The 25557-nt window shown below is 37.1% G+C and overlaps 1 protein-coding gene across 19 annotated transcripts in view; it reads left to right on the forward strand.

Annotated features, from left to right (window-relative positions):
• The window catches only part of DLG2 (discs large MAGUK scaffold protein 2), a gene marked incomplete at its 5' end in the record, with an annotated part of 2112028 nt that overhangs the window by 1307521 nt on the left and 778950 nt on the right, over positions 1-25557 (forward strand). For 3 of the 19 annotated variants that reach the window (XM_079707353.1, XM_079707357.1, XM_079707358.1), the window contains one exon: positions 18896-19000. The exons of the other annotated variants lie outside the window; for them this stretch is intronic. In XM_079707353.1, coding sequence (XP_079563479.1) covers positions 18896-19000 — 105 coding nt within the window. Of the gene's footprint in view, positions 1-18895; positions 19001-25557 lie in introns of those variants that run through there. 19 annotated transcript variants of the gene reach the window in all.

Here is a 25557-nt window from a genome sequence, read left to right on the forward strand (position 1 = left end):
AGGTTTGAGAATGAAGTAGAAACAATGTAGTTTTTAAAATAATTTACAGATATTCTGGAAGCTCTGTTTAATTTTTTTTTAACTTCTTAAGACTTCATAATTTTTTAGTAGGAGTAAAGACGTCAAATTCTGGAATGAGGAAAACTTTTTAGCCTCCTTTGAAATTTGGAAGACAATTGAAGATGATTTAAGGATAACCCTCACTCCCAAGCTCAGGGTCCAGTGTGTCTGGTGTAGTTGTTCTCTCCAACAGAATGGGGGACGGATCTGTCACTTATCCCACACAATAGATGACATTCAGTAAGTCCTTCATAAATAATTGCTGAATAAAGAAATAGGATATTGCATTCCTAAGTTTCATCTCTTATTTCTACAGTAGAGAACAAGAGATGTTCTTCAAAAAGCTAGCTCAAGTTACCCACTTTTACCTATGCATAATAACTTTAAGATATAAACACGTACTACTCAATAAATTAAAAACAGAGTGCTTGTTTAGCAAGATGAACCTGGACCAGAGTTAGGCAGGCAGCTGTGATTTTTCAGTGCTGCTCTCTATCCACTAGAACTTGCCTCCTATCTGGTTACAGGATTACATCATTAGATGAATCATGTCATGTGGTATCTTTCTTGAACCCTTTATGTCCTAGTCTGTTATATAGGTGCTATTATGTGCATATTCTTTTTCTGGTGGTGATGATGTTGGTACAGGGAAGGAGGGAGAAGCTGGTATTTTACAGGAGGTTTGTATCTTTTTTTTCTGCAGAGCATCTAACTATTGCATGATGGGTAAAATTTGGCTTGTCTCTTAGACAGTGTTTTTTAAATTAGGTGTGATTATTTCTGATGAGTTCTAGATTGGTCACATAGTCATCTCTTCATCTCAGAAGCAGCTGAGCTTTAGCGTATCCCTCTTATTGGAACTCTCATTGTGCACCGCTTCCCCCCAGCCTCCGGCCCTGGGCCTTTATGATGTTTTAAAGTTGTGATTTCAAAGTAAGATATGTTGGCCTTCTGTCTTATATTTCTTAGATTATAAGGGAATTTAGAAATCAATAGTGAATCAAGGACTAAATCTACTCACAAGGATCTTACCAGGAGTATTGGAACAGTCTTTAAACTGGCCTTTTGCCTCCAATTCACCACAAAACCCATCCATTTCAAGCTGTCAGAATATTTCTAATACCCCCTCCTCCCACAGAATGTCTTGTCATTCTGCTTAAAATCCTTCAGTGGTGCCACACGGCACATGGGATACAGTCCAAATTCCTTAAAATGACAGAGAAGCCCCATAACCCACTGACTGACCGACCAACTTTAAACCTTAAAACCAGTTTCTCCTCCATTTTCCTTCCTAAGTACATTACTCTCCTGAAAAAATAGTGTCACATTTTGAATACACTATGCACTTTCTTGTTTCCAAATTTCGTTCTCTATCAAGTTTGAGGAGGCTTAGTAATTAGCACCTTTTAAAAATTTTTAAGATTAAAACCAGATAAGACAGAGGTGCCAGATTCTGATAGAGATTTTTTAAAAATCAAATTTATTATTGCTAAAAGCTAGGTTGGAGGAAATGGCTATGGCAGGCAGCAAAATGGGTTTACCAAAATCCTCTGAACTTGATTTACCCCCATACCCCAAACTGCCAACTTCTGCAGAGCCACAGTCTGCCTTGTTAAGCTTATCTTATAGCGAAAAAGAATGCAAGGCTCATGCAGCTCGGCCGGCTCCCAAGAGGAATAAGAGCTGAGCATCCGCAGTTCCTTTTTACAAACTTAGCCAGCATAAAACTTCCTTCTCCTTGTGGGGATGGAGAAGGAGATCCAGAGCATTACACTGGGGAAGTCTTTCTACTTGAAACCATTACTCTGAGCCTGGGAAATCCTTTATTCCCCTGTCTTTCTGTGGAATTCTGGCTACCCCTGCCCATCCAGCCTCAACGATATTTCTTTTTGTCTGTAGCTTTTCCTGGTCTGCTTATTCCCCATCTCCCTAGCCTCCTAACCAACTTAACTATGTTGTTTTCCATTACACTCCATGTTCACTCCATTATAGTATGTGATGTCAATTTAGTGAAATGATTAGCTGGTCTGTGAAATCCTGAAGGTCAGGAACTGTGTTATGCTTCACCAATACCTAAGAGTGAGTTTAGAACCTTGTGGGCACTTAATAAATAGAGATGTTTTCTAAAATACATAGAAGGAAACTAAGTGAAAATTACTTACTTCGATGACCACTTACTAGGTGCTAGCTGGGATGGAAAGTTGTTCCTGTTAACTCACCTAATCTACACAACAACTGTGAGAAACTGAAGGTATTACTCTCATTTTTCAGATGAAGAGAGAGGTTCATAGAACTTTGCCTAACTATCAGTGGAGCCGATATTCAAACCCAAGTTGTCCTGTTGTTCTTAGATGAACCCTTATACCTCCCTGATCCCTGGGTCATCTGTAAACTGTGATTGTTTTTCAGAATATAAATTAAACAGATATAAAAGTCATAACATAAGGATAAAATCTCACACTCGTGTTTTTTAGCCTTTTAAAATAAGTTTTTAAATAGATAAGGGGGAGTATATATTTAGAAGTTAGCATTTTAATATTGACTTTTTAATGCTTTCACTGAGGAGACCTTATGTCTCATATCATTGAGAGGGTATAATGTAAGTTACACAACATATGAATGGGTAACCCAGGTAGACTATAGGTTAGCTGTCAGTCAACATATTTGTTTTTTCTTTTTTGCGGTACGTGGGTCTCTCACCGCCGTGGCCTCTCCCGCTGCGGAGCACAGGCTCCGGACGCGCAGGCCCAGCGGCCATGGCTCACGGGCCCAGCCGCTCCGCGGCACGTGGGATCCCCCCGGACCGGGGCACGAACCCGCGTCCCCTGCATCGGCAGGCAGACTCCCAACCACTGCACCACCAGGGAAGCCCCTCAACATATTTAATTTTAAGGTTTATGCATTGCCCATTTAGTCTTATTTGGCAATATTCCTTTTTTTTTCCTGACCTCATTCATTCTGTATTATCATTTTCCCATATATCTTATTGGATTTATGTCTTTAATCTGATATATCTGAGCTCACCCAGCTGACCCCCAATCATTTTAGTCAATATTTAGTTGTATGTGATAAAATCTACCTCATCTTCAAAATACTCAGAGTAAATTATAAGGAATTATGAGCTTTTCCTGGATCATTTACTGAGCTGGTTGCTAACACATTTTTCTTAAATGATAGAACAATAATAACTGATGTGTATTGAATGCTAACCCTGCGATGAGTGTCCTGCTAAGTGCTATGTATGCATTTTTATCTAGAAATCTTCACAACAACTGTGTGGATTAGTCACTAGTCTTCCCCATTTTCAGATTAGACAACAAAACTTCAGAGAGAATTTAAGCAACTTACCCATGGCAACACTGACTGAGTGGCAGCGTTAGAGTTCAAGCTTTTGCTGACTCACTCTCAATTCTTGCATTTTTACACTGTGTTACCAAAAGCATAATTCTCACTTTCTGGAAGCTGAGCATTGTCTTTAGAGAGAGACAGAATTGAACTGAATTCTGTCTTTACAAAGAACGAGCTCTGTGACCCTAGCTCTGTTACTCAATCTCTCTACCACTTCCTTTATTTGCCTGTTGAATGGGCGCAATGCCTATATCATGGGGTTACTTTATTAAAAGCCCTAGTACAGAAGGAGCTTAGTGTTGTACCTGGTATTTGGTGGATGTTCAATAAATGCTAAATCCCTTTTTCTTTCCCTCACAGAGAAAAATAATATTCCCTATGTTTCCAAAGCTTTTCCATATTTTTTTATTTGCGCCCATAAGATCCCTGGTTTAACAAGGATTATTATCTGTTTTACAGTAGAGAAAATAAGGGCTCAGAAAAGTCAAAAGGCTTAGTTTTGGTCATACACACCTTGTCAGGAACAGAGCAAGGGCTTTATGTTTCTCACTCCTTTTCAGTACACAATATTTACCTCTCGAAAAACAAGTACACTGAAGGCAGAAGGAAGGACATCGATAAAATCTAAAAGGTTCCTATATGAAAAAGTGTTCTGCAAAAAGATATTTGCTCAATCTTCTAACCCTCCTTTCCCTGAGAGGCAAAAATCTAGAAAGAACTCAGGAAGGAAGAGTAAGATCCATTACGAAGATTGTTCCCTTTGCTCAGCGAAGGCCATAATTGAGTTGACATTTAATAGTATTTGCTTATTTCAGAGCTGCAGATACTCAGCTTTTAGTGAGGACTGTTTTGTAATAGGTTAGAGGCTGCATTGCATATTATCAGAATGAGTAAACTTAGTTGCCAAGAGTGATCTTGCTGATCCTTGTTAATGAAAAGCAGGGAAGTCCCCTTGTAAAAGGCATTGCTAAATTATGGATCTGTTTACCATTGCCTGTTGACCATCCAGCAAATGGCTCTTTGAAACAGACTTCCTTTCTTTGATCACCACGTAGCACCCTAAAATACTTAAAACATATAAACTGGAAGTAGAAATGGTTAATGCAATCTGCTCATAATCCTGCAGTTTGCATTTAGGCTTTCCGAACCATTCCCATCCTCTTGCTCATCATGCAAGTGAGACAGTCATGTGTGGATGGATCATCTCCCATAATTATCTAGGATTCTCTCCTTGCTTCTCCACTGGGCTCTGGAAAGTTGGAGGGTGATAGTAAAAGATTGCTTGTGAATCTGGACCTTAGAGCAAAGGCTCACTTATTTAGAATGATAACTTGTTCCTAGCTCTGGACCTGGAAAGATTACTTTTATTCATATTAAGATAGTGAGTCACATCACACTCCCCATGAGCTGAGATGCAGAGCCCATTTTTCTCTCTCCATTGTATAGAAGACTTAAATCACAGTTTCTTTCTCAATCCCCCACTGATGGTACAATATGGGATTTTTCTGTATTAAGAAACATAGGTCAATAAAGGCCAAGGTTTGGTTGATTCTTGTAATTTTCCTAATTCCATCACAATAACTTGGGCCAATATTCTTTAATTCCAGTTCTGTGACTTTACCATAGAAGTAGTGTTACCTAATGGCTGTGCTTTTGTCTCCTATTTTTGAAAGAGCATTTCTTTTGTTACATTTGAAAGGACTTAAAAATGAGAAACCTAAGGATTAACTTTTTAATTAGATATAGTGATTAGAAACTCTTCATCACAGCAGTTTCCCTTTCATTATGAAAGGAAAGTTGACAGTTTCTGTTCAATTAATGTTCATTGAAATGTTTTTTAAATGAAATTATTGCTGAGTAAAAGGACATCAAAAAGCATATGACATGATTAAGGGCCTTGCTTTTTGACTTTTTTATGGGGAAAGACTGCTGATTTAAAAAGAATCCTGAAGACAACAAAACATTATATTTCTGCACAGGAGTAATATTTAAGTCTCAGTGCTTGTAAAACTGAATATCATAAAAGCTTCACCCCACTCTAAGTGTTTGCAATCCCCATGCTAACTGACCTTTGATCACATCAGCATAGTTCAGTGAAATCAAATTTGCAAGGCTTATTTTGGTGAAACCCATTATTTGTGATGATGGTGCTGGACTTTCGACTTTGGAATAGTTCACCTGTTACTGTCTTGACTTCATAGTATAATTTCAAATGATTTAGTTCATTTAACTGGGAGTTTTGCCATTGATGTATTAACATTCCATATACAACTTCATTTTGAGATGAATAGGCCTGAACCTCATGAGCGCTGAGAATAAATGCTTTTCATGACTCTGAGACTTGGATTTATCTCTTGTTCTAGCCCCCAATCACCTGGTTCTTGTAAATAAATCCTACCTGAACTCCCTGCATCTGCAGTACTTACCTCTCTAGTCTCTTAACAAATAGCTGTAAATATTCTTTCAATAAAAATTATTCTCTCCTTGTAGATTTTTATTGCCTAAAGTATCAAACAGATATTTATCATCCTTACCCTGGAAGCCTTCTGTACTTTCTCCTTCCTGATAGCATTCATGATATTAGTGATAATGATAATAATATTGATGACACCCAACATTTATTTATTATTACTTATTCTAAGAAGTGTTAAGTATAAGTAATTCATTCAATCCTCACAATAATCCCAAGAGATTGATAACATTATTGTTCATTATTATTATTCCCAATTTACAAGGGGGGAAACTGAGGCTTGGCAAGGTTAACTAATTTTCCCAAATTTACTCAGTAAATAATTAATGCAGCAGACACAGACCCATTTACTGTCCCCCAGCAAGATTTTTTATTAATTGCTGTTGTTCCCTGCCTATAAGCTTTACTAGAATCAAGGACTGTCTCCTTCTTCATACTATTTTTTTTTAATCCAAACTCTGTTCCTTTGCTTTTTCATCTAATCCTTGCCCCTTGCCTGCCCTAGTAATCCAGGCTTACCTCTTATTGGCTCTCACCTGACCCCAGCTGTCTCACATAAGTTGGAAACCTCAAAGTCATTATTAATACTACCCTCTCCTTCCATGTGAAATAGACCAATAAGATATTTCTGAGTGTTTGTGCGTGTGTGCATGTGTGTGGGAGAGGGAGCAGGAGAGAAAGAGAGATGAGGGGGGAGGAAAGGAGAGAGGTGGAGATAAGGGAGAAAGAAAAGAGAAAAAAGAGATGGAAGGAGTGGGAGAGGTAGGGAAGGAGACAGAGGCTGAGACAGAGAGACACTTATGCAAACAGACTAAAACATGTTGCTACCCAGTGGAGATGTATCGATTAGAGGAAGGAAATGAGAGGGCAAACTTCCAGGGAGCTTTACTTTAGGGCCATTTTGATATCTTAAAAGAGTTGAGACAAGAAGTGAATCTGTAAAAAAATTCTTTGGTGTTAACAGAGCAAAAGAATATTCCTAAGAAGACCAATGCTTTAGTCCTGGCCCTGCCACTATCTAATTGCATAATCATAGGTACATCAGTCTGGGTCTCAGTTTCCTATCTGTAAAATGGACACAACCATCCCAGCCTCATGGGATTGTTTTAAGAATCAAATGAAATATTTATATGATGAAGAAAAGGTAATGGAGATCAGGTTCTTGAAGTGCTTATGAACTAGTGAAATGATAAATAACTGACATATGGACAGAGCTTAGCATTACACAGAAATAAAAATATGTTTAGGTAAAGAAGAAAGTTAATAGCTAATGATTATTTATTGGGTGCTTATTTTATGTTAGTCACATAAGCCGACTCATTTAATCTTCACAACAACCACATGGCATAAATACCATTCTCAAACCCATTTTACAGAAGAGAAAACTGAGGTCCAGCATGTAGAGTAACCTGATCAAGGTCATACAGTTAGTTAAAAAGCAGTCTAGCTAGGATTCTAGCCCAGGAAATCTGACTCCAGATCTTATACTCTTAACTATCCTCTCTGCCTCTTCGATGAGCTGGGAAAGAATTGGCATTGGTTGCAGAGGAGAAGCCCTTTGCTGCCAGTAAGGAGATTCTACCACCACAAAGCCCACCAACACAGTTCCTCTCCATGGCTGAAGGGCACCTCTGTGTCAGGTATACCTCTCAACAGTGTACCCTGCCCTCCCTCAGCTACTTCCATATTGGCTATCAGAGCACTTAGGCCATTAAAAAATGTTTGGAAAAAAAATTGAGTAACTGTGCTGTATAAATCCTGCTTTTCAAAACCTTGGAAAATAGAAGTGTATTAGGTATGTTGAAAGTGCAATTTAAAAGACTTTCTATTTCCAGCTGAGATTTTTCTGCTTGGGTATGCTTAAGCAACATGGAAATAAAAGATTTCAATCAGGTATCCTTAGAAGTTCTTTCACATTCTAGTTAATTCGGCAATGCCTACATTAAGACCAGAGTATCTTAACCTGTCATGTAATTATTTTTCTCTAGGCTGTTTACTAGAGTGGACCACAAGGCTAAGAGTACCATAAAAGCAAATTCATTCCGGAGAGTTATTGATTTTTTTTTCCCCTCTTGCATTCCTATTACAACACGAGAAGCCCTAACCACCTCCCTCTTATATTTAATATGCCATGATTTTTTAGAAGCATCATAGTGAGGCATCACTGGAAGCCACTGTGAGGCCCTGAGCATTTCAGCCTTTGAGACAGTGCTAGGTCTATATTACCACTGCACATACTTCAAGGACAAAATGCAGTGGAGAACTTGGAAGGGAGAGAGGTTAAGTAATCTGAGAAGGTTAAAAAATGGTAATGGTAGTAAACTGATCTATGCTGATAAGAACTGAGAGTGGTAAAACCTAAGTTCAAGTCCCGTATCAGCCATTTATTGATAGTGTGATTTGCATGCCTGTCATTTAACCATTCAGTGTATCTGTTACCTCAATTTAAATTGGCTGTGTTAATTCTGGCTATACATACACCATAAGGTTTTTGCAATAATCAAATTCATTCATTTATTCAACATACATTCATTAAACACCTATCTTATTGCTAGACACTGTACGTACAGGTGTAAAATGATAAACAAAAGAACACTTCTCTATCCATAATAGGGTAGTCCAACAATAATCTAGAAGTCATAAAAAAGGTTTATAAACTAGGTTCTATGAAAATCTGTGATGGAATATCCTGATCAAGGTCTAGGGCAGAGGTTCTTAACTGGGTATGATTTTGTCCCCCCAGGGGACATTTGGCAATGTGTGGAGACCTATTTCGTTGTCACAACTAGGGGAGGGGAGTGCTACTGACATCTAGTGGGTATAGGACAGGGATACTGCTACGCCTCCTACAATGCACAGTAGAACTGAGATTTGAAGGATAAGTGGGAGATAATTCTGCAGAAGAGGTGGGAGAAGATTTGAGGCAGGGTAACTAGCACGGACATGAAAATGCACTTCATCATAGCCTAAGTGCTAGGAGCAGGCCTGTGGGGCTGGGGAAAGGAGTTGGGGGAGGTAGCACAAGATGACATTGGTGGAAGACCAAGGGGTAAGACCATGCAGGGCCGGGAGGGTCATGACGAAGTGAATACTGTGGGTTCCTGTGCATCTGCCTTGAGCAACTGAGTGGAAGAAGCTGGGATTTACTGGATGAGGAAATGAAAGAGAAGCAGATTTGAGGGGGAGGAAGGAGGATAAGAGCTCAGAGTTTGAAGGCGTTTCCGTCTGAGATGTCTGTGAGATATTTGAGTGGAGATGACCAGCAGGCAGCAGGATATCCAATTCAGGAAAGAAATCTGGGCCAAGAATATAAATGAGGTATACACTGGCATGCTAATATTTAAATGAGTAAAAAGAGAGAGGGTAAAAAGTAAAAGGAAATAGAATTCCTAGCTGTGAAAGTGCTTTGTCTTTCGAAATATGCTTTACAAATATAAGGAATTCCTGTTATTATAAACATCAAGTACAATGCTTTTAACATCCATCCATTTATTTACCAAACCTTTGCTCTCCTTCGTTATATGCTAGGTAATGTGCTAGGGCCTGGGGTAAAAAGATGAATAAGATTGACCTTGCTCTCAGAAGGAGTCAAGAAAGCAAGTGGGTAGAGGGGAGACAGAAGATTCTTTTCTTTTTTTAACCTTTTATTTTATATTGGAATATAGGTGAAAAACAATGTTGTGTTAGTTTCAGGTGTACAGCAAAGTGACTCAGTTATACATATACATGTATCTATTCTTTTTCAAATTCTTTTCCTATTTATGTTGTTACATAATATTGAGCAGGGCTTCCCTGGTGGCGCAGTGGTTGAGAGTCTGCCTGCCGATGCAGGGGAGACGGGTTTGTGCCCCGGTCCGGGAAGATCCCACATGCCGCGGAGCGGCTGGGTCCGTGAGCCATGGCCACTGAGCCTGTGCGTCCAGAGCCTGTGCTCCGCAACGGGAGAGGCCACAGCAGTGAGAGGCATTGAGCAGAGTTCCCTGTGCTATACAGTAGGTCCTTGTGGGTTAGACAGTAAATTCTTAATAGTGTCCTGTAAATGAGTTTGTGTAGCTTTCCTTCTGTCAGGAGAGTCCAGAGGAGAAGGGCTGAGGTCTCTTGAAGTGGGCAAAGATGAGGAAGACAGATTTGATCCGCTCCGTAGTTCTATCCCAGGTTGGCCCTAGCTTTAACTCTGGCCTGAGGTTTACATGCTGTGACCTAGCATTAGGTAGAACTACATTCAAAGAAGACCTGTTGTCCTGCCTGCTTCAGTCAGCTTCTCTGGGATCCCCTGCTTTCTCTCCCTTATAGAACTGGGCTTAGAATTCCAAAGACTGCAGAGTGTATGGAATAGCACTTTACCACAATGACTTGCATCTCTTAAGCACATATGAAATATACTGACTGATTGATCAAATATATAGCACACTTCTCTATTGTATGAATTTTGGTATCCCACAGGTCATATCATGCCCTCTGGAACACTATTGCATACAGTAAAAGTTCATGCTCTCTTTTATTTCTGTAAAGTCGTGTGAGTCTTACCCCATCAAAAAAACAAGTGTCACTCCTCTTAAATAGGAGAAAATGGGTCAGATATGAGCTTTTGATAAGAGCCATGGCCAAACTCACCAGAGATCTTTGGAAATACAGAAGATTTGGGTAAATATACTAACATATGTTTTTGCAGTTTTAATATGCTTTTATCTATTTTAGGCCCTATTAATAAAAATAATATCAAGTGAACACTGAAAGAGTCTATGATATTCCAGGCTCTGTGCTGACACTGACTGTACACTGGCTTCTCTTTTCTGATCCTACAGCTTAGTTGGGGAGACTAGAGATTAAAAGTCAATAAATATATTCCAAATTAAGATAGGAACCATGAAGGAAAGAAACAGGGTTCAGGGAGAAAGAACATTAGGAGGATACACACTTAGACTGGGGTGTGGTTGTCAGAAAAGGTGAATCTGCAAGTACCTAAGTATTTACTGATCAGTGGTCAAACGTGTGTTGAACAAAGAGCCAAAACATATGAATTTGTCTTAGGTCTTCTTTCTTTATTACTTACTTACTATTTAATTCTTACTTATTAAATAAGTTAAAATAAAGTTAATTTCACAAAGAATAACAGTGATAACTGTAGGCTAGGCTCCGCTCTAAAGTTTTACAATTATTAACTCATTTAATCCTCAACAGTCCTATGAGATAAGTACTGTTATAATCTCTATTTTATACATGAGCAATGGGAGCAAAGGAGAAACTAAGGAACTTGTCCAAGGTCACATGGCTGGTACATGGTGAAGCAAGTTACATTAGCCTCTGTGGCCCTATTTATCTGTAAATTGAGAATAATACTTTCATGGAAATAAGATGGGTTCTGCATAGGAAAGTAGTTTTTCAAGAAGTACAATGGTAGATTTCTATCTTTATAATTTTAATATCAATTACAATGTCACTATTACAATGATGTAGGCTCTGAACGTGAAATGTTATGAGGAAACCAGAAATTTTAAGATGGAGGAGCCTACCCTCAAGAGTTTACTGTCTTACTAGAGAGATTATCAGCATGCACGATAATGTACAGTTCTAAATTACATGGGATATTTTTGCTAAATTAAGGCCATAGTTGTAAATGCTTAGTTGAGAGAAAAATGGGATTATTGAGGATTAAAATCTATCACTGAATTATAGCTCTGAAGGACACTTGAGAGATGATTGAGTCTAACTTCTGTATTTTGTAGATGAGTAATTGAAGCTTGTCAAAGCAAAATGACTGAACCAAGATCTTACTGCTAATTAGGGCAAGAATCATAACTAAGAGTAAGGCCCCTGGATATGAAATCTCAGCCCTTTCCTCTAGTTAAACTTTTTTGTATTCTTTGCTTCCCTTTCTGCGGGAAGGTCAGTGCTTTCTAACCCCCTATCCACCTTGGGCAGATGGATAGAACTACAAGATTAAAACATTAAATGATAACAGAAATTATCACTTTGGATAAAGTCCAGGAGATCGAGACTTTCTGATGGTTTTTCTAGGAACATTTTAAGGAAATTTAAAAAATGGCTTCAGTGAAGTCTATTGCTATTCCATGAACTGCACATATTTAAGAAGTACAAATAGATGTTTTGACATATGAAACCATCCATTCACGATAATGAACATATCCTTCACCCTCAAAAGTTTCTTCATGCCTCTTTGTAATCTCTTCATCCAACTCCCTCCCCCTGCCCACTGAACCTCCCCATTCCCATTTTCTCCTTTCTATCCCTATAGGTTAGCCTGCACTTTCTATAATTTTATATAAATGGGACCATACAGTGTGTATTATTTCTCTTCTTTCATTCGGCATAATTATTTTTAGATTCATCCATGTGTTATGTGTATCAAGAGGTCATTCCTTTTTAGTGCTGAATAGTATTCCATTGTTTGGATATATCACAACTCACGTATCCACCTACCTGTGGTTTCCAGTTTTTCACTATTACAAATAAAGCTACTATAAATATTTGCATATAAGTCTTCGAATAAACATATGCTTTCATTTCTCTTGGATAAATATCTAGGAGTAGAATGGCTAAATTATACTAGGTACATGCTTAACTTTTCAAGAACCCACTGAACTGTTTCCAAAGGGAAAGTAGCATTTATATTCCCACGAGCAGTGTATGAGAAGTCCAGTCTTCCACATCTTTACCAATTCTTGATATAGTCAGTCTTTTTTAATATCATTCATTCTAATAGTGTATTTTAATTTTTATTTCTCTAATATGTAAATCACAATGTTGACACTCTTTCACATGCTTGTTTGATACATATATCTCTTCATTGATGGTGTCTGTTAAAATGTTTTGCTCATTTTTAATTGGGTTTTTTATTAGAGTTTTGAGAGTTCTTTATATACTTTAGAAACAAATCCTATGTTAAATATATAGTTTATAAGTTTTGCTTGCATTCTATGAGTTGTCTTTTCATTCTCTTAACAGTATTTCAAGAAACAAAATTTCCCATTTGTTGATGTCCAGTTTTTCAATTTTTTTCTCTTATGGTTGTGCTTTTGGTGTTGTATCTAACCCTTAGATCACAAAGATTTTCTTCTAGAAGTTTTATTTAGGCTTTACATGTAGGTCTATAATCTATTTTGAGTTTATAGGTAGTAAGAGGTATACATCAAAGTTTGTTATTTTGCATATGGATATCTAATTGTTCCAACATCATTTGTTGAAAAGATTACCTTTTCTTTATTGAACTGCCCTTGCACCTTCGTTGAAAATCAGTTTGCTATCGATGTGTGGGTTGATTCCTGGAGTCTCTATTCTGTTCCATTTGTTCCGTGCTATACCAAGTTGTTTTGGCTACTCTAAATTCTTTGAATTTCCATGTGATTTTAGAATTGGCTTGTCAATTTCTCTAAAACAAACAAATAAGCAAACAAACAAATAACTTTGTTGGGGTTTTGACTGGGTATGCATTGCCCTGAACCTATAAATTAATTTTCAGTGTATGACATCTTAAAAATAGTGAGTCTTATTACCTAAGAACTTCATATATCTCCATTTATATGTCTTTAATTTCACTGAGGAAAGGTTTGTGGTTTTATAAATTTATCCCTAAGTATTTTATATTTTTTATAAATTTATTTTTTTCACCTTCCATTTATTTATTGCTAGTAAAGAGAAATACAGTTGGTCCTTGTATACTGATCTTGTATTCTGCAGCCTTGCTGAACTCATTTATAAATTCTAAAGTTTACTTTAGATTCTATGAGATTTTCCACATAGACAGTTATGTCAAATATAAAGAAAGATACTTTTATTTTTTTCCTTTCCAATATTTATGTCTTTTTCTTGACTTGTTAACTGTCTAGAACCTTCTAGACAATGCTGAACAGAAGTGGTGAAAAGGGACATCCTTATCTTGTCCTGAGATTTTTTTTTTCTTATCCAGGAATTGATACTTGATTTTGCAAAATGTTTTCTCTGTGCCTATTGACCTTATGGTTGGTTGGTTGTTTGGTTATTTTCTTTAAATGTTTGTAATATGATGAATTATATTAAGTCATTTTCAAAGGTTAAACCTACTTGATTATGATGCATTACCCCCTTTATATATTGGTGGATTCAATTTGCTAAAATTTGTTTAGAACTTTTTTCATATATACTAATGAGGGCATATGAATATTTGCTTTTCTTGTAATATCTTCATCTGGTTTGGTACCAGGGTAATGCTGTCCTCAAAAAACAAGTTGTGAAGTATTTTTTCCTCTTCAGTTCTCTGAAAGAATTTGTATAGAATTATTTTCTTTTTTCCTTAAATAAAATTCATCAGAAGGCATCTGGGCCTGGAGTTTCCTGGTGGTTAGGTTTTTAATTAAAAATTCCATATCTTTGGGCTTCCCCAGTGGCGCAGTGGTTGAGAGTCCGCCTGCCGATGCAGGGGACACGGGCTCGTGCCCCGGTCTGGGAGGATCCCACATGCCACGCAGCGGCTGTGCCTGTGAGCCATGGCCGCTGAGCCTGTGCGTCCGGAGCCTGTGCTCCACAACAGGAGAGGCCACAACAGTGAGAGGCCCACGTACTGGAAAAAAAAAAAATCCATATCTTTAATAGATATATGGTATGGCTATTTAGGGTACTTATTTTTCTTGAGTGACCTTTGGTAGTTTACATCTCTCAAGGAATTTGTCTGTTCCATATAAGGTGTCAAATTTATTGGCATAAACTTGTTTTTGAGATTTCCTTATTATCCAGTTAATGGCTGTAGAATCCGTAGTGATGCAACCTCTCTTATTTCTTATTTGGATAATTTATTTCTTCTCTCTTTCCTCACTAGTCTTACGAGAGGGTTATCAATTTTATTGATATTCTCAAAAAAACTAGCTGTTAGTTTTATTTATTTTCTCTATTTTCCCTTCTAATCTTTTAACTTTTCTGCTTTGTTTGATTTTAATTTGCTATATTTTTTTATTTTAATAAGGTGCAAGCTGAGATCATTAATTTGAGACCTTCTTTCTTTTCAAATATAGGTGTTCAGTGATATATATATGTTCCCTTAACTACTGCTTTAAAGACATCTAACAAATGTTGATATGTTGTGGTTTTATTTCATTCAGTTCAAAATGCGTTCTAACTTACTTTTGATTTCTTCTTTGACCAATGGGTTATTTAAAAGTGTGTCATTTCATTGTAAAATATTTTGGGAATTTTCAGAAATTGTTCTATTGTTGATTTCTAACTTAATTTTACTATGATCAGAGAATATGTTTTCTTTGACCTGAATCCTTTTAAATGTATTAAAATTTGACTTATGGCTCAGAATATGTTCTACCTTGGTAAATGTTCCATGAGCACTTGAAAATAATGCTGTTGTAGGGTGAAATGTTTTTTAAAGGTATATTAGCCTAATTCGATGGATGGTTTTGTAAAGGTTTTCTATATCCTTATAGATTTTGCCTGCTTTTTCTATTAATTATTCAGAGTAGGATAATAAAATCACCAACTATAATCATGAATTTCTCTATTTCTCCTTGTTGCTTTGGTTTCTCCAGAAAACCAATTTTATATCCTCAATTCATGAAGTCCACTGGGTTCCAACTGGATCCACTCTCCTGCAATGTGGCCTAGACATTCAAGGTTGTAAATGGGGCAATCGTAAGACTTATCTTGTTTCCTGTCTCTTAGAGTTCACTACTTTTTGTTCTCTGATGTCCATTTTTGAAACTCATCATTTCATATATTTTGTTCAGTTTTTTTTCAGATAGGAATGTAAATCTAAGCCCTGTTACTCCATTTTATTGTCATTAAGTTATATTTAAACCAATCACCAGCAGAAAGCATTCAAATGCAGACCTTTTGGGCATTGCAATAGTACCAACCATATAAAAAGTACTTTCAGACATTCTGAGGCCTGTAATCTAATTTAGAGCATGACAGTATATTTAGATATGATGGACATATGGCCTAGGGACTAGGGTTTAACAGAAAAATGGTAGCCATTACATATCAGACATTGTGCTAGCAGGAAAAAAAATATGTACAACATTCTACTTTGTGGGCAGAGGCAAATGCACACTGAGTGGTTCTTGAAAAGAAGGAGAGAATTGAAATTATATAATATTTATCTTTGTACTGTGTGTTTCTAGCACAGTGCTTAGCACATAGTAGAGCTCAATAAATGTTTGTTAAACTGAGCAAAATTGAATTATGTCAAATATTAGATCAGGTGAGACTCGTGGTGGGCTCCATTTGAATACCAAAGGTAATAGACTTTAGAACTTATAGAAGTGATGGGGCATGAGTGCAAAACACACTATATGTACCTAATAAAAACTAAATAACTAAGCAATATGGCCTAACTGATTGAGCCACCTAAAGCCTCCAAAAGTATATCAATGTTTCTATTTTAAAGAGTGAGGAATAAATATATGAAATTTACTATCTGAGGTTTAGTTTCCCTGAATTTATGCACACTGATGCTCTAAGAATTAGTTAAAGTTAAGATTGATTAGCATTAGGAATAGGAAGCTACTGACTTTTTATTCAAAAGTAATAATTTTATTCAATAATTGTTACTTGGCTCCAGTAACAGTCTTGAGTATTAAGCTTTCTTGGTGTCATGTTCTTTCCAAAACACCAGTAATGATCTTTCCCACTCTGTGCCTTTGTTCTACCTTTTCTTACTCAGGAATGTCCCCTATCTCTGCATATCCAAATTTTTCCCTAACTTCAAGCTCTAGCTAAGTGCTAAATCTTCTGGAAGCTGCCCTAATTTTCCCAGTTAATGTAATTTTTCTTGTTCATTGTTTTGTGAATAGTTTATACTACCTCTTTTATGGAACTTGTCCTTTTTTAACTTGTCTTTTTGTTATTTGTGCCCATGTATCATCCCTTCAGTTAAACTCTAAGTTCCTTCAAGACAAAATCAACATCTGATATCCATTTGCCTGTAATACAATGAAAAAGTAAAGCACATGGGAGATGCTTGATATGCTTGTTAGACCAATAAATAAATGAATGAATGCATGACTCAAAGGGCATTTTTTATGTAGAGGTTCTACATGCAGAGACTGTGGATTCTCTACCCTTTTGTCAAAGAGTAAGGAAAGAAGGACCTTTTAAAAGATGCTGCTTAAATGAAAAGCAGAAGGGATCTGATGAACAAGAGATACAAGTAGTCCAAGGCGTGACAGAAGACCCAGAGGTTGGGGTCTGGAATTTGCTCAAGGAATTCAGAAAGAATAGATTAGAATTTTTGGAGGATAACTTAGAAAACAATTTTTATTTTCCTGTTGTTTGATAAATATGGAACATCCACTAGTGAAGGAATATTTTCTGGGAGTTGTGGGCTGGCTGGTTGACAGTGCATGAGGAAGAAGCATGTGGCTGGGGCAGATGGAAGAGTATAAGGGCAGGAATGAAGGCAGAAGAGAGACTGTGGGTGTGAGTTGAACAGAACTCCATGAATGAGAAAAAGAGAAGGTTGGTTGAATTGATATTGAAAAATAAACTGCCTAATGGCAATAACCTTATGGTGTGTACTCATGAAATATTACGGAAAAACAATCTCCTTACAAATTAGCCCAGGTAGAAATTTTGAAAGATCAAATCTACTTGTAATTCCTTCCATTCCAAATTGAAAAGTAATTGAGATAAGGGGAAAACTTTGCCTTTGAGACTTTCACACCACCAGGTCATTAGTATGAACTAATCCACCATCACCAGGGTACAAATGCAGAAAAACTAGGTAACCCAAATCATGAAGCTCTTCTAAAAATAATACAGCAAAAATCCTTCATTTATGTTATCACACTGTTTCCTACAGTTTGTACCTTGTTTTACACTCCTTGGATTTTCTAGGTCAATTAAAAGCACAATTTATTCATTATGCTGTGTTGCCCTCAGTTTACCCCTTACCTCTAGAAATATTTGAATAAATATCCCCATTGTTGGCTGTGTAACTAGCCCTGAGAGCATAGATTCCTTTGGAACTTCAAAGTGCTCAGTACCTTACAAGGTGCATTACCGCCTGCCTCAACGATCCCACAGAGTCTGTGGGGCAGGGGAGAGGGGGGAAGTTAGTAGAGCCTTACCTTGTAGGCTTAAATTAAGGAACACTCAGAAGATGTTGCTATATTCTGTTGTTCAGATTTTATTTAGTGCTTATCCCTTTTTTGTTAAAGTGTGCAAGCAATTTCTCTGGGATTAACACGTTCCAATTATGTGTAGCCCACTCTCAGGTCCCAAGAATATGTGAAGGTTCAATTCTCCTGGCATTATTTATGTAAATTCTACCTAGAAGAAGAAATAACTGTGACTCTTGCCTAATATATAAGACAACAGAAAGACCTTCTAATTGCTCTTAAATTTTAAGATAAATATTTGACTGCATTTTATGCTCACGAACTTTCTGGCTAGTCTTTAGAAATAATCCCAGATAAATAACTCTGTAGTTAATAAAGGCAGTAATACTCTGTAGATGGAAAATATATCACATCTAGATCATAACTAAACTGAGAGGAGAGTTGGACATATTAAATGACACTGTGAGAAGGCATGTGTTTCACACAGAGCCGACAAGAGTACACACCTGCCTATGTACATATATGTGCATATGTAACCCACCCTTTCAATTTCACTACTTTTCACAAGCTGCTCAAATTCTACCTCCATGGCCTGCCACCCAAATCTTCTGGTGGAAATATTTTTTTACATCTCTCTCCCTCCTACTTCTTTCCCCCCACACACTTATGGTATGTGCAGTTTCGCCAGACCCATGTAAAGACAGGGGAACACTGATGGGATTGCTTTTCACAAGTGTGGGAACGAAAATCCTTCCCAATGAAAACATCTGTCTCTGTTCAAGTCATGCCCAGTTATCCCCCAAAAGAAATGTTCTGATTAACATTTTTTTTTAAGTCTTAAGATAGCAGTTTGTGTAGCAGATCTAATTAAGAAGTTTATGTAACAGATCTGCAGGGTTTTTTTTCCCTCCTTCAACTGGGTTCTTTGAGCTCAGTTTGAGTGTTACTAGCTTTCGCCATGCAACGGCAAAGTGCTTCCCGGGCTGAAAATTATCAGCTTCTGTGGGATACTATTGCTTCCTTAAAACAATGTGAACAAGCTATGCAACATGCATTTATACCGGTAAGGAAAATTTCCTTTTATTTTCTTAGGGATTCTTTTCTTTTTCTCCTATTTTTTCCTTTATAGCTATAGATAAATGGCATGTATTCTATGTATTTAAAGATGTAGTATCTTCTCTGTAATTCTTGTTTGGGATAAACATATCTCTTTTTGCTCTGTGTGAAATCTGAATTATTAATATGGTCAAATATTGATCAGTGAGAAAGAGTAAACAGTGGTCCAAGCAAACTTATACCACTGAAGATAGTAGGTTCTAATAGTAACATGTACTAAAGAAAGGGCACAAGATTGATATTCTTCATATTAATATTTGAAACAGCTTACAGTGCATGTTTCCTGGTTGGTTCCCCCAAAGTACTTAGAATGGCTTGAATATCTTTTGCAGTGGGTTTGATACCTAGATCAGGAAACCAAAAGTTAGTTCTTACATTTCGATTCTTTGCTTATCCAAGTAAAATCTACCATAAAACCTCTCTTGAAAAGTGATTGTTCCTTTAGTAGTAACGTACTACTTAGAGATTTGTAAAAATGGCTTAGAAATTTGTAAAAAAAAAAAAAAATGCATAGATATATAAAATGAATTAATTTAGTCAATGCCATTGTGTTTTCCATTGCAGATATAATATTTGTGCTTATAATTATCCAACTAGAAGAACCAGGCTGGCTACGTTTGATAGGCTGAGGTGGGATAAATGGGACTTGGAAGAAGAATATAAAAATATTTGATCCTTTAAATAGATCTATTTTGAAGGATTGAGATAATCTATTAGAAATAAGAGAACACTCTTAAAAATTAAGACCTGCAAAAAATTATTTGGAATTCCTTAAGAAAAACATTATTTCTGACATAGAAATAGCTGGATTCAATCTTCTTTGAAATTCAAGTTATTTTCAAGTGACTCAAGTCAGATGCCCTATTTTTCTCTGTAACTTGGGAATCACCTGTTTCAAAGACTGTACTATGTTTAAAGTTCTTCTCATTGAATACTCTCCTCTAATTGGATTTCTATAAGTTGATCTTAATTGTTAAAGACATAAAACATATAATTTTTGCAAGGATTTAAAACACTAATGGTGGGAAGCTTTCTAAATCAGATTAAGTTATAATTATTCTACTCTGAACTGGAATCTGCTGTGTATAGGTTGCTTCTCCTATCTTTATTAAACTCTTCCTCCTTTGTTTTATCACGAAGATTATGATACCCCTTGTGAAGCTCATGTGTCTCCTCCTTCGTAGAGCTTTCTCTGGCTAGGCAGAATTATTTTCTTCTATCTCGGTTCCTTGCATGCACCACTGATTTATCACCCAACATATTTTATTGTAAGTATTTTCTTTTCTGTCTCTCTAATTATATTGTAACTTCTTGGAGCTAAGGAGAAAAGGAAAGTAAGTTGGAGAAAGGAACTGATATTTGTTTGTTTTCTTATTTTCCTGTCTCAAACTCTTTGAATATAGGCAGCATCTATTCCTAGGGTCTAACACAGTGCTTGGCAAAACAAAGAGTGTTTGGTGAACATGTGAGGAATGAATGAAATCAACTAATGAGAGTCTCCAGTTCTAGCATTTCGAGTTACTACATGGCAGTTTTCATCACCAGCTTTGTCTATACTGACCTCATAAAATTACTTCTATTCAGATACATCTGGAGATAACAATAAACCTTGACTAAAGCATTGCCATGGGGTGATGGTGGGAGTGGTAGTGTGTTAGTGCAGGAGATAGACCTTTATGGGAAAAAGTAGCCTTGGATTCAATTCCCCTAGTCCATGGGCTACTCTTCTTCTATTCTCGTTTCTGTTTCCCCATACTGCAGGCATTCACATAGATGTATTCAAGTTTTATTCAGCTTTGCTTCATTTTGACAGCTCTAAATCTTTTTTCAGCAGGTAGTAGGAACTTGCCAGTCTCTCACCTCTTCTCAAATTTCTTCCAAGTCTTGCATTAACTGTATCATTATGTCATCATAATTTTACAAGGACTGCTTTTAGAGAACATAGACATTATTAAAATATTACTATCAGTTGAGAATAATTCTGTTTAAATTGAGCCTCAATTTATTTCATTGTTAGAATATATAATTTAGATCTCAAGAAAAGGACTTCATTTATTCCATATTTTATGTACTTTTTAAGCCCAGTGATATGTACTTCATACACACACACACATATACATACATGAATATGTTGCATTCTTGGCTAATGATGCCCTTCATTATTTAGGATATCCAAATAAATCCTTAGAATACATATCTTTACAATGATGCATTAAGCATGTTAAGGAAATGAAAAACTATATTGACTCAACCAGTTGCCTCCTTTAGAATAGACCTGGTTATCTTTTAAAATAAAGTACTTGGAAATGAATAGTATGTAGGAAGTATAGACATACATTGATGTAGCTGATCTTAGAAACACTGACCTGAAAACTACACAAGCTATCTGTTCATCTCCTGTGAGTGTGGATTACTAACACGTCATTAGAATACAGAGCCACCTAGATGGTCTGGACCATCTCTCACGTGTGCAATAAGCCATAGATCACAAGTGGTTTTTCAGGCAGTGCAGTTCTGTGTACTAATAATAAACCTGACGTAAAATCTCAAGCTATAATACAGTCTTCCCCAGAGAACCTCCACATACAGCCTAAAATATACATTGGAGAGGGGAAACTTAAAGCAGCTGTTACCTGTATAGTGTACTGCCCAAAACAGTCTGTAGAAAGAAGGAAGACAAATTATACACTCTCGAAGTTTCAGTATTTGATTTCACATAACAGATCATGCCCTGTAATGATGAGGTGGAGATCAAACCTGGATTCTCAAACAGGTTCATCTAGTTGACCCAAGAGCCTTGAGTATAAAACAGCAATGCAGAATTTCCCACATCTTTAGCATAAGTGCCGGCCAATGTAACCTAAATATTTATTGAATGAATGACTAAGAAAAAGCTCTCTCATGAAGTCCTAAAAAATAGTTCCATCACTGGAGCTGTAAGAGCATCCTTCTAGATAGTCAGTAAAAAACTGTCCCATATTTAGTAGTTATTTTCATAGAGACTTGCCTGTGTTTCTATTCACTTATTAGTTCGTTCACTTCACTCAGATTTTATTGAGCCCCTACTATGTTCTAGGCATGGTCTTAGGCACAGGATAAGGACCTGAGGGTACACTTCAACTTCTTTGTGACACCATCACTTTGGAATAGAGACTGCATTACCCCTTGCCCAAATGGTACCTTACTCTCTTTTGTTGCCATGAACAAAGTTGATTTTCCCTATGCTGTTAGTCATCATGTTTGGATTTGGTCTAATGTGAGGGTCATGCAGCTTGCCAAGCATTGGTTCGAATACTAAAATGAATAAATCAGGAGAATTCCTGAGGATTCTTACATGGAATTCTGCCCACCGGGAATTTTCAAATGGACACACAAAACACCAAATAAAAAGTGTTGAGTCCCTTAAGTACCCATGAATTACCATAAGAGTTAAGAAAAGGGGTGCCAGGCTTCGTGGAAGGGTATCTCAGCTGAGTTGTGAAGATCAAATAGAATTTTGATATGTAGTCATGATGGTGGAAGAGGGCATTCCAAGTAGAAAGGAATAGTAAAGGTACTTACTAATTGTTTAATCATGGTTCATTTCCCATCTGATCATTCGCTTAACCAATATTTATCAGATACCTCTTATGTATCAGAAATTGTGTAATATGCCTAGGCATATAGCAATAAATAGCACAAGTTCAAACCCTACCCTGAGGGCATTTACATTCAAATGGATGAGACAAACATTAAATGAATAGTTACATATACATCTGTACTGCACAATTGAATCCTATCCTGTGAAAGTTGTTCATAGCATTTCTCACAATTGTAACTTAATATTGCACATATACATACATATATATATATATTATCAGAATAGTATAGCAACTGTAGATATTTTGCAAAGCCACTACAAACAAAACAAATAAATCATTCTTTCCCAAATATTTTGTAGTCTTAAAACACATGTTAATTTATTTAGCAAACAGTTAGTACATCCTGTCTGACACATGCTGGACTTGGTACTTTAGTATAAAAGTGATAGTATTTATTGAGCACCTATTGTGTGTCACATACTGTTCTAAACCCTTCACATATTATTTCACTCAGTTCTGTCAACAACTCTCTGATGTGGGCACTATCATTTCCATTTTACAAAGTTTACAGAGGTTAAGTAACTTCCTCATGATCACATAGCTAATAAATGGAAAGGCGGGGCCTTGAAACAAGTTATCTGGCTCCAGAGCCCATTTTCTTAATAGGTTCTCTAGAATAAGGAGAAAACCACTGAAACCAAAACAACTGCAGCACAGCATGCTAAAAACAGTAACCAAGGGATATACAAACCACAGTAAATGCAGCAAGGTGGGAGTGATCCATCTGCTTGGAATGGAGAGGAAAGATGACCAAGGAAGACTGAAAAGAGGAGAGAAGTCTTTGGATGGTTTTAAAATAGTGGTTTATCAGATGAAGGAGGAGAGTGAGGCTGCAACAGTAGGTGCAAAGGCACTTAGGCATGAAAGAACAGTATGGAGTGAGGGATATTTATCAACTTTCCTCAAGTCCTGATCTTCCTCTTTGAGCATTCGGAAGGAATGTCGGGAACAACAAGGATGAAAGTTGGGTCACTTATTTAAGGTAAAGATCCTGTAGGTCAATCAGAAAGGAAGAACTGAATACTTATGGAGCCTTAGAAGAAAATCTCCAGTGGACAAAGAGATGACTTTCAGACCTAGCTTTATTACCTCCACTACATATGGCCTGGCCCACAGTTTAACACCTGTCTATGCCTGGAACTGAGGAAATATACGTGGAGAAGCAGAAAAAGCTTGTGCACAAATATGAAAGAATGAAACAAATGTAGAAAGAGAAAAGAAAATAAGAAACCAAGTGGTCCCAAAGAAGGATAATGAGAGAGGTGAGTCTGCCAGAAATGGTGAGAGGTTGGGAGAGGCTGGACTTTGGCTTTCTGGGTCCCTCAGAACTCCCAGTTCTTAGTTCCTATCTATCAAGTGCCTAACTGCTGAGCTTCTTCCCCTTTTAACCAGATATGTTCACATTTTGCCTAAGCTAGTGCAAGTGGCTTTCTGTTCCCTGCAACCAGAGAACCTTAATTACAACAGGGACTGGTTAGTGGCTAGTGGTCCAGGGACAGGATCCATCCCTACACGAAAGGGCAGAACAACAGCTGGAGGAAAGGTGAGCAAATCGACAGAGTACATTAAGCTTCAAGGTGAAGTTACATCCTTCAAGACTTAACTCACATCCCCTTCCATGAGACTTACCTCATACTATGTAACCAAATGATATGCCTTCTCCCTCATTTCAACCCTGATTAACACTCCTTGAAGAAAACTAAGAGTAGGAAACCTACTTCCACACAGCTTTAGTCTATACTTTCTCCTTTAATCATCACAATACCAATATGAAATGGCCCCAATATTATTGTCTCCATTTTAGAGGATCAGTACCTTGTTTAAAATCATATAGATGCTAAGACCAGGAGAGAAACCAGGCCTTCTGACCCTAATCCCACCTGCCTTTCTCCTTCACACCCACCGTGGTACTTTGCCCTATTTCTCTTGTGATGTTTCCCTGCTTTGTATTAGAAGCATTCGGGGGATTTCTCTTGTTTCCACAGGACACTGTAAACTCTTTGCAGAGCAAAACCATGTGTTTCCTCTTCCTAGATTCTGCAGCCCCAAGTACAGTGCCTTAAATATGATGTTTGCTAAACAAATCTGTATGGGCTGATTAATACTTAAAATGTAAGAACTTAGGCAGCAGTGAGATGATAATGAGGAAATAATCCTTCTTGTCTCAAATACGTCCTTGAAACCTGTCTCCTCAGCTCAACCATTCCTTCCGCAGACCCTGCCTCTAGCCCCTGGATGTCAAATTTGAACCATCATAAGCTCAGGTCAGCTCTAAATAGGATTTGTTCAATGATGAGTTTCAGTCCTAGTTCATGGTGTTCCAAGTGTGTTTTGTCCTTTCTGGATTCTAAATATTACTTGACTCATCATCCTCAATCATGCCGGATGCCTTTTTCTATTTCATTCCTCTTAGCCTCACTTTGCACTTCTGTCTAGTAATACCCCAGTTTTTAGTCTATTTCCTTCCAAAGAATATGAACAAGGCTATTAATGGAATTTCTATTAGTAAAGGAATAAAGGTGACACTTAATCTATAGAGATGTTCAACCTAAAGGGGAAAGAAAGAATCATATCTGAAGTGACCTGGATAATTGCAACAGCCTGGATCTGAATGAACATTTGCAGATTTGTGGTAAAACGGAATGAAATTGTCACTTTTGTTTTTGAACAAAAGACAAAACTTGCCATCTTGTTATCTTCCTCTCTTGTGCAGTTTGCACTTCTTTGACTGCTGGTCTTGTGATTTCTGTGCATAGGTATCTGGAGTCCATGAAAAATTAACGCCCGGTGCAGGATGGCTTCTCTTTGTATCAGTATTGCTCATTGTAAAATGTTTGTGTTGACTCATCAAAATGGGGTATTA

The sequence above is a fragment of the Hyperoodon ampullatus genome (genome assembly GCF_949752795.1).
Source record: "Hyperoodon ampullatus genome assembly, chromosome: 7".
Classification (NCBI taxonomy): Eukaryota; Metazoa; Chordata; class Mammalia; order Artiodactyla; family Ziphiidae; genus Hyperoodon; species Hyperoodon ampullatus.